At 32.8% G+C, this 15400-nt stretch overlaps 1 protein-coding gene across 1 annotated transcript in view; it reads left to right on the plus strand.

Moving 5' to 3' along the window:
* The window catches only part of LOC106088311 (uncharacterized), a 227333-nt gene extending 213594 nt beyond the window's left edge, over positions 1-13739 (plus strand). Inside the window, exons 13-17 of the mRNA XM_059368310.1 lie at positions 965-1777; positions 3487-4163; positions 4233-4934; positions 5000-5135; positions 6442-13739. Of these exons, the coding sequence (XP_059224293.1) occupies positions 965-1777; positions 3487-4163; positions 4233-4934; positions 5000-5135; positions 6442-6528 (2415 nt within the window). The 3' untranslated portion in view covers positions 6529-13739. The remainder of the gene's footprint in view (positions 1-964; positions 1778-3486; positions 4164-4232; positions 4935-4999; positions 5136-6441) is intronic.
* The last annotated feature ends 1661 nt before the right edge of the window (positions 13740-15400 follow it).

A 15400-nucleotide genomic window follows, 5' to 3' on the forward strand; every position in this document is an offset into this window, starting at 1 on the left:
AAAAAAAAGCCTTTTTCCCACTGTGTCTGTTGTTTTACTGTTTCTCTTGCTTAAGCACTCATCCATTTTGATATGTTTTAATTCATCATAATTGTTTTTGTCTCTTTTCGTTCTGTTTCTTTTCTTTGAAATCGTTCATGTTATGCCATCATCATCAATATTGAAAAATTTTGTTACCACTGCCACCACTACTTTGTCGATGTCCTTTTTGTTTGTATAACTGTGTGCGTGTATTGATGTGTGTGTGTGTGTGTGTGTGTGTGTGTGTGTGTGTATAACTGTATACAATTTTGTTATATGCCTTGTTGTATTGTTGCGCAAAATCATATTCACCATTCTCACCATCATCGTAATTCATCATCATCACCACACCACATCATAGAAAGTTGTAGTGAAATTAGTGAAACTCTAGCAAAACGTTCAATACTGCAAACTTGTACACATCAAAGGCAATTGATAGATGTCATCCTGCACATGATCATCCAGCAAAAGCTTCAAGTTTGCTTGTAGTAAAACAAAGATGTGACATTTTAACAAAAATATTAACCCTACTCAAAAAAAAAAAAAAAACAAGCTACCAAACTAATCATTCTAACATCAAAGAAGAAAACTTGTCAAAACAAAACGAAAAGCTTTTTAAAAACAAACAGCCAAAAGCTTTGCAAAAAGGCTTTTGAGAAAGCTCTGGAAAAGCTTTCCATAAAGTTCTCAGAAAAGATTTTGTAAAAAACTTTTGCAACAATGAAAGCTTTGTACAAAGCTTTTAAGAATCGTTAAAGCTTTAGGAAGAAAATTTTACCTTTTGCTAGCAAGCTTTTTGATCAGCTTTTTAAAGAGCTTTGGAGAAAGCCTTCAGCTTTTCAAGCTTTTAATGGCCAAAAATGCATTTCGAAAATCAAACACAAGATATCGCTTGCCTTAAACCAGAATTGATTAGTTGAATTCTATTTCAAAAAATTGGTAGGGGGAAACAACGACAAATGGCCACTATTTAGAGGATTCGGAAGCTGGAAGTTCCAGCGAGGAGGAGGAGGAGGACGAGGAGGAGATGGGGGAGGAGGAGGACCAAGTGAATACAGCGGATTACGACGAGGAGGAGGATCTGACCTCAATGGAGGAACGTCTACATCCTCAGTTGCAAACCACTACAGCGGGTCCACGGCCTTTGACCAAACCAGTGGTTGGTGCACACGTACTGCCTCCAGCGGTGCTGAAGGCCTCATCCTGCGAGTACCTCTTGGATCAGCGTACGACAACACACAACACCACACTAACTACAACTACAACCGTAATCGATCATACACCAATGGCGGTTATCACCTCACCGAAAATAGCCACAACAATCGCCAATCCTACTCCAAACACCATCACTACCGGCACAGCAGCAATATGCTCGACAACGACGATGACGACGACGACGATGATGACGAAAGCTATGCCAACGATGACCCCAACATCCTCGACGACAACGACGATGACTTATTCTTCGATGGCCTCAACAATACAGACAACACCGAATCCGGCAGTCTCGTTGGCATCTACAACAATCAGCAACGTGAGCGCCACTATCAAGAACGAGAAAGACGCCAGCAGCGGCAAATTGCTGGCGGCGGCCGGGCCAGTGGCGCCGGCTGTAGGGCCAATGGAGAGGAAAGAAGTGAAAACCTTGCCACGACCAGCGAAATTTATACCACCTCCACCGCCGCCACGTCGTCTCTTATTGACTCAAACAAATCTCAAGACAAGTGGAACGGTTACAAAATCACCACCAAAAGCGGTAAGTTGCAAGAAAGAATAATATAAACTAAAAAATTTAAATAAAATAAATGAAATGAAGTGAAATGAAATGGAATGAAATGAAATGAAATGAAATGAAATGAAATGAAATGAAATGAAATGAAATGAAATGAAATGAAATGAAATGAAATGAAATGGAATGAAATGAAATGAAATGAATTGAAATGAATTGAAATGAAATGAAATGGAATGAATCGGAATGAATTGGAATGAAATGGAATGAAATGGAGTGAAATGGAATGAAATGAATGATATGAATGAAATGGAATGACATGAAATAAAATGGAATGAAATGAATGAAATGAATGAAATGAATGAAATGAAATGAATGAAATGAATGAAATGAATGAAATGAATGAAATGAATGAAATGAATGAAATGAATAAAATGAATGAAATGAATGAAATGAATGAAATGAATGAAATGAATGAAATGAATGAAATGAATGAAATGAATGAAATGAATGAAATGAATGAAATGAATGAAATGAATGAAATGAATGAAATGAATGAAATGAATGAAATGAATGAAATGAATGAAATGAATGAAATGAATGAAATGAATGAAATGAATGAAATGAATGAAATGAATGAAATGAATGAAATGAATGAAATGAATGAAATGAATGAAATGAATGAAATGAATGAAATGAATGAAATGAATGAAATGAATGAAATGAATGAAATGAATGAAATGAATGAAATGAATGAAATGAATGAAATGAATGAAATGAATGAAATGAATGAAATGAATGAAATGAATGAAATGAAATGAAATGAAATGAAATGAAATGAAATGAATGAAATGAATGAAATGAATGAAATGAATGAAATGAATGAAATGAATGAAATGAATGAAATGAATGAAATGAATGAAATGAATGAAATGAATGAAATGAATGAAATGGAATGAATTGGAATGAATTGGAATGAATTGGAATGAATTGGAATGAAATGGAATGAAATGGAATGAAATGGAATGAAATGGAATGAAATGGAATGAAATGGAATGAAATGGAATGAAATGGAATGAAATGGAATGAAATGGAATGAAATGGAATGAAATGGAATGAAATGGAATGAAATGGAATGAAATGGAATGAAATGGAGTGAAATGGAATGAAATGAATGAAATGGATGAAATGAATGAAATGGAACGAAATGAATGAAATGAATACAATGAATGAAATGAAATAAAATAAAATAAAATAAAATAAAATAAAATAAAATAAAATAAAATAAAATAAAATAAAATTAAATAAAATAAAATAAAATAAAATAAAATAAAATAAAATAAAATAAAATAAAATAAAATAAAATAAAATAAAATAAAATAAAATAAAATAAAATAAAATAAAATAAAATAAAATAAAATAAAATAAAATAAAATAAAAAAAAAATAAAATAAAATAAAATAAAATAAAATAAAATAAAATAAAATAAAATAAAATAAAATAAAATAAAATAAAATAAAATAAAATAAAATAAAATAAAATAAAATAGAGAAGATAAAAAAATAAAATAATATGTTTATAATTTTTACAAACTGAAAAAATGTTGTGAGAAAAATTTTATTTAAATTTTTGAAAAAATTATTACAACAAAAATTTATTTTCAATAAATTTTGTTAGATTTTAGTTTTTCAAAATTTTTTTGCCATTGTTAAATATTTGTTCCGTCTCCCTTCTAGCCCCAACCTCAACGAAAGTCTGGCGTTTCTGCTGACAGTGGCTCTTCCGTGGGTGCCATCGTCGACGACGCGTTCGCCGCCAGCAATGTTATACCCACGGCAGCAAATACACCCGCGCCTCAACGCACAGCAACGACGACGACGACGATGATGACGAAGACGACGACAACGATAGCGACACCGAAAACAATAACCGTGGCGGATGTTTGCGATACCAAAGGTTATTCCGCAAGCAACGTGAAGGCCACGACAGTGTACGACTCAGCGAAAGTGCAGCAGGAGCAGCAACGACTATCGTCAACAATAATCGAGACCTCGCTGCTGAGCATGGTGGACAACATCAACGCCAGCAGCAGTTGCAGCAACAGACCACGCTGCACATCATCAACAACAGTTTCGATGCTGAAGGCGAGGGGGCCGGCGAAACAAGAAATCAAGAGCAAAACACGAATGGCCTCGGCCACGAGGGAGGAATTGGAGGAACAGATGCTGGTGGAGATGGAGTGGATGGAACGAGAACAAGGAAGAGATTCCACATTGATTTATGCACAGCGCGAAGCAGTTGGCTCGGCCTTAAGTCCTCGCCTAGAGATGCGTTTGGCACTCAATCAGGATATAATGGGAGACGAAGACTTGATAAGCTACGATCCTGGACCCGAGCTAACAACTATTCTGGTGTAGGCCAACAAAAACTTGTGGAAAACTTAAAAAAAAATCCTACATTTGTTTTTTCTTTTTTTTTTTAGGCAAGACCTCTCCACGTTTCATCGTCTGACGGGTCGCGATTTATTGAATCGCTCAGCCATGAACCGGGTGCAACCAAAAGAGGCTGTCATATCGTACTCACAACAGCGAAACTCGAAGATGGATACGCCCACAGTGAATCGCAGGCCACGTCCTCAACAACTCAACAGCAGCAGCGCCACCACCAGCACCAACGGCACCAACGCGGCCTCAATGACGATGCCAGCAGCCGTTCCGGCTTCGTCAATGCCTTTCGCTGGCTCGGCACGTGTCGCCGGCGTTCCACAACACCTGCAGCCAAATCGAAATACATGGAGCAGTTCTGCATATGCGGATCCAAGCAGAGACGGGAACGTAAGCGACGCAAACAACAGCGACGACAGCAAATTAAGCGATCTGGAAATCTTAGCGAGACGCGAGAAGATATACTGCATGTCTCAATTGAGGAGTGGCTCACGAGCCAAGATGGCGAAGACGATGACGACAACAACGGCAACATCGAAAGTAACCGCAACGGGCCACGCAACGACAACCATGATGACCGACAGCAATTTATCGAACAGTCCTCTGATGAGGACGACGAGTTCTACTTCGATGGCCGCTGCGAGTGAAGAACTAGGTAGTGGGTCAAAATCTGGCCATAGACAACGTAAAATCGGTCGTGATGAGTCTGCTCTAATGGAAACTGGCAAGGCTAATAAATTGTAAGTACAAAACACAATTCCAATGAAGGGCATTTGTAAGAAAATTTTATTTTTTTGTGATTTAGAATTAATTTTATTAAACGTCGCAATTCCGAAGTACCCTCAAGCGCCAATAACTCACAAACCTCGCTTAATGACTCGAATTCCAGTAGCACGCCTCAGCACACTAAGCAGCCACCAAGTTCGCCACGCAAGGATAATGTAAGTCGATTTTGTCAAGGAGTAAAAACAAAAAAAAAATGTAAAAAATTAAATAAAATAAAATTTAGTAAAATAAAATGATATAAAATAAAATAACAAAAATAAAATAAAAAAAAAATAAAATAAAAAAATAAAATATAAAAAAATTAAATATAATAAAATAAAAAAAATATAAAATAAAAAAAATAAAAAAAAATAATATAAAATAAAACAAAATAAAATAAAATAAAATGCAATAAAATAAAATAAAATAAAATAAAATAAAATAAAATAAAATAAAATAAAATAAAATAAAATAAAATAAAATAAAATAAAACAAAATAAAATAAAATAAAATAAAATAAAATAAAATAAAATAAAATAAAATAAAATAAAATAAAATAAAATAAAATAAAATAAAATAAAATAAAATAAAATAAAATAAAATAAAATAAAATAAAATAAAATAAAATAAAATAAAATAAAATAAAATAAAATAAAATAAAATAAAATAAAATAAAATAAAATAAAATAAAATAAAATAAAATAAAATAAAATAAAATAAAATAAAATAAAATAAAATAAAATAAAATAAAATAAAATAAAATAAAATAAAATAAAATAAAATAAAATAAAATAAAATAAAATAAAATAAAATAAAATAAAATAAAATAAAATAAAATAAAATAAAATAAAATAAAATGAAATGAAATGAAATGAAATGAAATAAAATAAAATAAAATAAAATAAAATAAAATAAAATAAAATAAAATAAAATAAAATAAAATAAAATAAAATAAAATAAACTAAAATTAAGTAAAATAATATAAAATAAAATAAAACAAAATAAAAAAAAAATAAAATAAAATAAAATGAAAAATAAAATAAAATAAAATGAAAAATAAAATAAAATAAAATAAAATAAAATAAAATAAAATAAAATAAAATGAAAAATAAACTAAAAGAAATAAAAAAAAAAAACAATAAAAAAATAAAATAAAATAAAAACAATAAAATAAAACAAATAAAAAAATAAAAAAGAATAAAATAAAACAAAATAAAATAAACTAAAATAAAATAAAATAAAATAAAATAAAATAAAATAAAATAAAATAAAATAAAATAAAATAAAATAAAATAAAATAAAATAAAATAAAATAAAATAAAATAAAATAAAATAAAATAAAATAAAATAAAATAAAATAAAATAAAATAAAATAAAATAAAAAAATGAAATGAAATAAAATAAAAAAAATAGAACAAAATAAAATAATTTAAAAAAAATTCGTTTTTTTATTTACTATATTTTCACTTTTCCTTTTTCCAGGACAAACCGTCTTTGAACCGCCGCCTATGGAAACAAATAACAAAACGTCGACGTTCCAATTCCGTTTCCGAGCTGGTGGCCTCTTAAAGGATCTCTCCATCCAGCACAGAGCTTTTCTTGTTGTACTACTTAGACAGTACACAGACACACCCTAAAAGCAGAACACGAACCTTGTGATGAAATCCCAAGAAAACCAAAACAAAATCAGAAACCAGTCCACATTCAATCAAGTTTTGTTCAATCTCTGATTGCATGTACAGCATAGTTCAACCAACTAAGTAGAATGCGCAATATTTTGCTAGAGCTCCCATGTGTAGAGAATGTTAAGAAACAATTAACACTAATTTTTGAATGGGTTTTCACACGATGAGAATGGAGAAGAAAAACGAAAAACAATTTTGTAAAATGAACTGATTTACTATTAGACCTAAGGCTTTGAGTGTTAAGAAACTAATACTAGAAAGTTTTGAATTTTAAGTTAATTTTGGTATTAATTCAAACGAAAGGTCAATTAATTTGCTTTAGAAAAAGGAAAGAAAGCGGAGAGAGGTAGAAACAAATTCAAGAATTGCATAAAAATAAAAGACATATTAGAGAAATTAGCAAATTTTTGTATAAAAATATCCAATTTTTCACAGAGTGTTTGAAGGCACACTTTAAAGGGCAATGTTGTACTTAAAAATGGTCTTAAAGGAACTTTTGTGATTCCTTTATGGACCAGGAAGATCAGATGACTTAACCTTTTTGACTTCTATTTTCCTTTAAATAGCTGTCTCAGAATGACTAGACTATTAACAGACTTCCATAGTATTAAAAAGAAGCATAGACTTATAATTTGCTGTCTTAATCAGCAGGTCTGCTGTAACAGAAATTATTTTTAAATCTTGGATCTAGGACAAAGATGACAAAGCCTTACATGTTTTCCTCATTTCCCAGATATTTTCACAGTTGTCTAAAAACACTACAGACGATTTAAACATGTGGATGTATGCTAAGTTCTATTCTCTGAATCCTTTGAATCAGGTGTTCCTGAAGTTTGGTATAATGGTGTACAGAAGAATCATTGAGCTGGCTTTGGCTCAATAATTCCAGCGCCAGATAAAACTGGAAAAGGCATCTAAATTTTGAGTGTACCTTATAATGCGAGTTGATTAGGGAATTGGTTGATTGAATATCATATCCTTAGTTGATGTTGTTGTAGTTGTAGTAGCAGTGTGTGGTACACTGAGGCAGCAGCCCTTTGGCGATGAAGGAATTCATCGGGTCAATCCGGTACATACAACCGGCTGCCATGGGATTGGTTATTGTATGCTTAGTTGATCTTCCATACTGGGCCTGGCTTACTGCAGCTTAAAGCCTTTGACAGAAGGCGGACTCTGCGACGCCATCACATCACTTAGTTTTGAACCATGGCAAAGCATAAGCAATCCAATTAAGGATATACGTCCCGAGAAAAGCAAAACCTACCCATACTGGATCCTGCATCTAAAGATTGAAGAGCCTATGTTGGCTATTTTATTTGCGAAGTTACGAGGCACTGTAACGTAAAGCATCAACTTTTCAACTTTGATACAATGACTAATGAAGAGGTGTGAAATCGAACGTCGAAGCGAAACAGGATATCTTAAGATATTGAGTGAGTAAGTGGGGCTATTCCTAGGCCTAGGCAGCCAGCTTACAGAGGCATGGGGCCTATGAAATCGGGCGAATACGACGGTACTTCACTGAATACCAAAACGTGGCTGAACACTGGCAGTTCAAATGACGAAAAGTGGTATAAATCGAGCAACGATGAGTTGTCTCTTGTGTCTAAGAGATGCTAAGGAAATCATGGCCGTTATATTTGTACAGATGCTAGTCACAGTAACGGGAATTATATTCACCATGAATGTGAAAACAAAGACAAATGAAGAGCAGGGAACCGTGGTCAGGTCTCAGGGGCTCCATTGTAAGAGAATTTCGGACAAGGCTCTTTAATTGGGAATGTGGATCCTTTACTATTGGGTTGCCCAAAAAGTAATTGCGGATTTTTCATATAGACGGCGTTGACAAATTTTTTCACAGATTTTTCAAGATTTTTTTCAAGATTTGACAAAGGTATTGGTGGATCGGATATCCTAGACTCCGCTGGTCTTTGTTTACTGCAGGACGGTGGTTATCTCCTCCTAATGCTGGCGCCATTTGTGAGGTACTTTGCCATGTTAAAACTTCTCCCCAAATAGGAGTCGCAGTGCGGCACGCCTTTCAGACTCGGCTATAAAAAGGAGGTCCCTTATCATTGAGCTTAAAGTTGAAACGGACAGCAGTCATGGATTTGTGAGAAGTTTGCCCCAGTTCCTTAATGGAATGTTCATGGGCAAATTTATATGTATCGAAATATGATCCGATTTGGACCAAATTCGGCACGGACATTGAGCGGTCTAATAAATATTAGTCACTGTTCAATTCTGTAGAACCAACTATTGGTGTTTTTTGGCAGTTATATCCAAATATAGACCGTTCTGGACCATATAAGACTCGCATGTCGAAGAGCCTAAAATAAGTCACCGTGCAAAATTTCGGGGAAACCAAAATTTCGGGGAAATCAAAATTTCGGGGAAATCAGACAATAAATGCCCCTTTTATGGGCCCAAGACTTTAAATCGAGAGATCGGTCTATATGGCAGCTATATCCAAATCTGGACAGATCTGGGCCAAAATAGAAAAGGATGTCGAAGGGCTTAGCACAACTCACTGTCCCAAATTTCAGCGAAATCGGTCAATAAGTGCGCCATGTATGGGCCCAATACCTTAAATCAGCAGATCGGTATATATGGGAGCTATATCCAAATTTCGACCAATCTAACCCAAATTTAAAATGGGTGTCAAGGGGTCTAACACATCTCACTGTCCTAAATTTCAGCGAAATCGGACAATAAATGCCCCTTTTATGGGCCCAAGACTTTAAATCGAGAGATCGGCCTATATGGCAGCTATATCCAAATCTGGACCGATTTGGGCCAAATTAAAGAAGAATGTCGATGGGCCTAACAAACATCACTGTACCAAATTTCAGCAAAATCGAATAATAAATGTGGCTTTTATGGGCCCAAGACTTTAAATCGATAGATCGGTCTATATGGCAGCTATATCCAAATCCCGACCGATCTGGTCCAAATTGAAGAAGGATGTTGAAGAGCCTAACACAACTCACTGTCCCACATTTCGGCGAAATTGGACAGCAAATGCGCCTTTTATGGGCCCAAGACTTTAAATCGACAGTTTGGTCTATATGGCAGCTATATCCAAATCCGGACCGATCTGGGCCAAATTGAAGAAGGATGTCAAAGAACCTAACACAACTCACTGTTCCAAATTTCAGCAAAATCGGACAATAAGTGCGTCTTTTATCGGCATAAGGCCTTAAATCAAGAGATCGGTCAATATGGCAGCTATATCCAAATTTGGACCGATCTGCGCCAAACTGAAGAAGGACATCGAGTGGCCTAACACAACTCACTGTCCCAAATTTCTGCAAAATCGGGCGACAAATGTGGCTTTTATGGGTTTAAAACCTTAAATCGGCAGATCGGTCTATATGGAGGCTATATCAAGATATAGTCCGATATAGCCCATCTTTAAACTTTACCTACCTATGGACAAAAGGCTATATGAGGTTATGGACTGATTTAGACCATACTGCACAGTTGTTGGAAGTCATTTTTCAACGATATATGCAAAATTTAAGCCAAATCGTTTAAAAATTGCGCCCTCTAGAAGCTCAAGAAGTCTAATCGGGAGATCGGTTTATATGGCAGCTATATCAGGTTATGGACTGATTTAACGCATAATTAGCACAGTTGTTGCAAATGATACCAAAGCACCACGTGCAACATTTCAGCCAAATCGAATAAGAATTGCGGCCTTTAGAGGCTCAAGAAGTCAAGACCCAAGATCGGTTTATATGGCAGCTATATATAAAAAAACATGGACTTTTTTGGCCCATTTACAATCCCAACCGACCTACACTGATAAGAAGTATATGTGAAAAATTTCAACCGCCTAGGTTTACTCCAACGCAGACGGACGGACATGGCTAGATTAGTACACCCCCACCCTATGGTGAAGGGTATAAAAATGGGTCTGATATACACTCAACAGATCTTATAGACAAAAATTTTATGAAATATGCTCTATGTATAAAATTTTTTTAAAATTTTACAAAATTTTTTTTTTGGAATTTTGTCCAAAAATAAATATTTAATCAAATTTTTTCAAAAAATAAAATTTCACTTAAAATCTCTTTGCAGACAAAAAATTTATGGAATATTCCCAACAAACAAATAATTTATAAATCTTTTTTTGACAAAATATTTCTAAAATTTTCTCCAAAGACACTCCCCCTTACCCCAAAAATAGAAGTCGATCGAACGGGACAATATGGGACTCAAATGAAAGGTATTCAGGAGTAAAGTGCGAATTTGATAGTAAAAACTGGGTCCAAGTGAATGGAGGGCCGCCCCAACCCCAAATCTTCCTAAAATAGATTTATTGGACGATCATGGCAATATGGGGCTCTGATGAAAAGTATTTAGGAGTACTCTACGAATATATTCAGGAAGGAGGAATAGGCTTGATAATTTGTTAATATCGGAAGGGGGAGCGGACCCTCCCCTTACCCCAAAAGTACTACCCAAAAATAGAAGTGGTTCGAACGGGACAATGTGGGACTCAAATAAAAGGTATTCAGGAGTAAAGTGCGAATTTCATAGTAAAAATTGGGTTCAAGCAACTGGAGGGCCGCCCCAACCCCAAAACCCTCTTAAATAGATTTATTGGAAGATCATGACAATATGGGACTCTAATGGAAAGCATTCAGAACGTAGACTACGAATATGTTCAGGAAGGGGGAATAGGCTTTATAATTTGTTAATATCGGAAGGGGGAGCGGACCCTCCCCTTTATCCCAAAAGTACTACCCAAAAATAGAAGTCGATCGAACGGGACAATATGGGACTCAAATGAAAGGTATGCAGGAGTAAAGTGCGAATTTGATAGTAAAAAGTGGGTCCAAGTGACTGGAGGGCCGCTCCAACCCCAAAACCCTCTTAAATAGATTTATTGGAAGATCATGACAATATGGGATTCTAATAAAAAGCATTTGGGAGTACTCTACGAATATGTTCAGGAAGGAGGAATAGGCTTGATAATTTGTTAATATCGGAAGGGGGAGCGAACCCTCCCCCTTATGCCAAAAACACCACACAAAATCAAAAGTAGACCGATTGGGACAATATGGGACTCAAATGAAAGGTATTGAAGAGTAGAATTCGAATATGGTATTGAAATTTGAGTTTTAAAATCCATCGTACCGCCCAACCACAATAATCCACCAAACAGACATATTGACATATTGGACGTTCATGTCAATATGGGGCTCAAATGAAAGGTATGCGGGAGTAGATTACGAATCTGGCATACAAAATCAGGTCAAAGTATAGGGGTAACCCCGCCTCCCAAAAACGCCCCAAATGGGCATATGCCCCATCATGACTATATGAGACTCGGTTTGCTTGTATGTTCCGTAGAATTAAAAACGGCTGAACCATTTAAAATTTCACAGGTTGTGTAGGTTTATCTGGAAGGAAATATAGGCTATATAAATTTTAAATATCGAATGGGGTCGGCCGAGAAGATATTCTGTTGTCTATTGAGTTGGTTAGCTCTCACTTTGCCAAATGGCACAACATACTCCACTCAACCATTAACAGTGACTAACGCAGTGGTGGGGTATGCTTTTGAGCGGCATTCCGTCGGCTCCTGCTGGTTGACAAATAAAATAAAGATTTTAATTTTTTAAAAACTAAATTTGAAACAGCTCATACTAAAGATTCTAAAATGTCAACAATTTTTCTAAAAAGCAATATTTTGCTAAAAAAAGAACCAAATATCTCTCCATTTTAAGTTTTTTACAAGGCTTATTATATTAGCTTTAAAAAAACCGAAAAAATTCCTTTTATTACTTTAATGTTAAAGTTTTTAGTAACAAACAAAACCCACAACAAAGCTTGTCCATAAAAAAATTGTAAAAAATAAAACTCAAAAGAAACAAAAAGCTAGAAAATCCATACAAATCTCAATTGCACACAGTAAATAGACTTGAGAAATCTCCTGCCATACTTTGTTTATAAAACCGCAATACTTTTAACACAACCAAAAATCTAAAATGGGAATTGTCCAGAAAATGCGATTTAAGAAAATTATTTTCCAAAAAAAAACCAAAATTAAGACAACAAAAATAAAACACGACTATTATTAGAATCTGATAAAAAAACAAAATTTTAAATATGCCTTAGAAATTTTAAAAGAAATTGTAATTAAATAATAATATAAACATTTTTTTTCTTGAAATTGAATCAATTAAAGCAAAAGACACTGAAAAAAACCACAGCACCATTATTGTAACTTTTAAATTGAAAAAAAAAAAATGTTAAAATCTTTATATAAAAAATTAAAAAAATTAGGAAACAAACAGTACGACTGTTTGTTTAGTCAGTCAATAGAAATAAAAAAAAAAAATTATAAAAAACCAGAAAAACGTAAAGACTATTTTGTTTTTTCATATTTAAAGAAGAAAAATAAATAAGTTTTACACTCAACTCTTAAAAAAACGAAACTAAAAATTTCCAAAAAACCCGCCAAGATAATTCAGAAAAATCAAGGGTGCCAGATATTGAGAAGGAAAAATATCAAATAAAATCCTTAGCCTTTACATAAAGGCATAGAGATAATGAAAAAACTCTAAGAATTAAAAAAAAAAAAAACTTTGACTATTTGTAATATTAAAAAATCTGTTTTCTTAGCTTTCATAAGTATCCCCTTGATTAAAGTCTACACTTCATAAATTAAATTGACTAAAAAAATTTATTATTTTTTTATTTAAATTTTTTTTCTATTTAAAAGTCTCTAAACATTAAAACACTTCTATATAAATTTCGAAAAAAAACTTATAAAAACTTCATTTCAATTATAAATATATATAAAGACAATTCATCTCTTAGCTTTCAACCCAACAAGAAGAAGTAAACCCCCCAAAAAGGGAGTTTAGTCATGAAAAAAATCATATTTTGCAATTATTATCTCTATGAGAAATATTTTAGTAAATAAAAATAATTAATTATATTGACAAAATGAAAATAATTAATTTAACGAACTAACAAAACTTTAAGAAATAATTATTATAAATTATTATTATTAAGAAAACGAAAAACCAAAACAAAAAAAATAAATAAATAAAACTTCATTTTATTAACAACTAAAAAAACCAATGATCAAGAAACAAATTCAATAAAACATTAGAAAAATAACACCAAAATTAATAAAAAAAGTTAAATTTTTTAAGGTTTAAAGGGAGAAAGGTTAAAAATAGCAGGTAAAAACTATAAAAAATGTGTTCAAATAATGTAACAAAACTTTTGTAAAAATTTTATTGTCAAAATTTTATTTCCATAGATATTATTTTCAAAATTTTGTTTCTATAGAAAATTTTGTCAAAAATGTATTTCTATGGAAAGTTTTTGTCAAAATTTAATTTTTCCTTTTTTTATGCAAATTTTTGTGCCCAATTTGCAGTAAATTATTTGATATATGATTAATTTTTAAATAATTGTCGATAATTTCCTGAAGATGTACAGTTATCAAGCCTGTGTTCATTTATACCGTTATACAAGGTTTGAATATTACCGACCATTTAGGTTACGTCGGTAGTAACGTGCTCTTAGCAGAATTTAATTATCTCCTTAGCTTGAGCAATTTTATCATTTCGCTCCTAAATGTATGCACGAAGTTGTATACGTTACTTAAAATATACATAACAGAGTTACCAACGCTTTAAATAGGTTTCAAAAAAATTTTAAAAGAAATTAAAACAATTGAATAAAAAAATAACTTTTGAGCATTGCTTTTGTGGGATTTGTTTGCAGAGTTGCATTTTCCAATGCAACGTTAAAAAACAAAGTTCAACAGAATGAGCTGTTTTGGCCATTATAGCCGGCAAAATATTGATATTTTAGTTTTTGGCTGAATATCGATTGGTATTTTTCCTACTGATACTATCGGTAGAGGTCACCGTGGTGCAGAGGTTACCATGTCCGCCTATGACGCCGATCGCTTGAGTTCAAATCCCGGCATGAACATCAGGAAAATTTTCAGCGGTGGTTATCCTCTTACTAACTACACACATAGCTACATTTGTGAGGTATCCTGTCATGTTAAAACTTTTCTACCAAGTGGTGTAGCAATGCGGCAGGCCGTTCGGAATCGGTAATAAAAAGGAGACCTCTTATCATTGAGCTTAAATATTAATCGGACTGCACTCATTGTTATGAAAGAATTTCCTCTGTTCCTTAATGGAATGTTCGTGGGAAAACTTAGTACTAAAAGGCTTAACTCTACATTGTGCGAAAATTTTAGGAAAATAGGATCATCCGTTTTAAGTCTACGTATATGGAACTTAAAAACGAACAAACCGCATCACTTTCACTTCTATATATAGGATTGGAATTTCTTCCAAAATTTAAAAAAAGTGCGATTTTTCTAAATCATATATTTTGGAATCAAATTTCATCGACATTTGATTCCAATATTTATTTTAAAGTTGTTTACTAAATTATGATTTTTTTTTTTCAAAAATTGTTTCAATATGTGTTTCTCAAATCTACTCGGGCAACGGCAACTCTGGCCAAGCAAAAGCTAAGAAACACATTTTTTTACACCACTAAGCTTGAATGGACTGAAGAGTTTAGTTTTAAAACATGTTTCACAGGGAACGGTTGTTTTGGATCGTATAAATTTTGTGTTCACGAATTTTCAATTTAAAACTTTATAATAAGCTCTTTTAATAACGGCTATAACAATATTTGATGTAAAAAAGAATATAAACAACACCTTATATGATATGACGTACCGTGCAAATTTGTCA

This window comes from Stomoxys calcitrans, chromosome 4 (assembly GCF_963082655.1).
Source record: "Stomoxys calcitrans chromosome 4, idStoCalc2.1, whole genome shotgun sequence".
NCBI lineage: Eukaryota > Metazoa > Arthropoda > Insecta > Diptera > Muscidae > Stomoxys > Stomoxys calcitrans.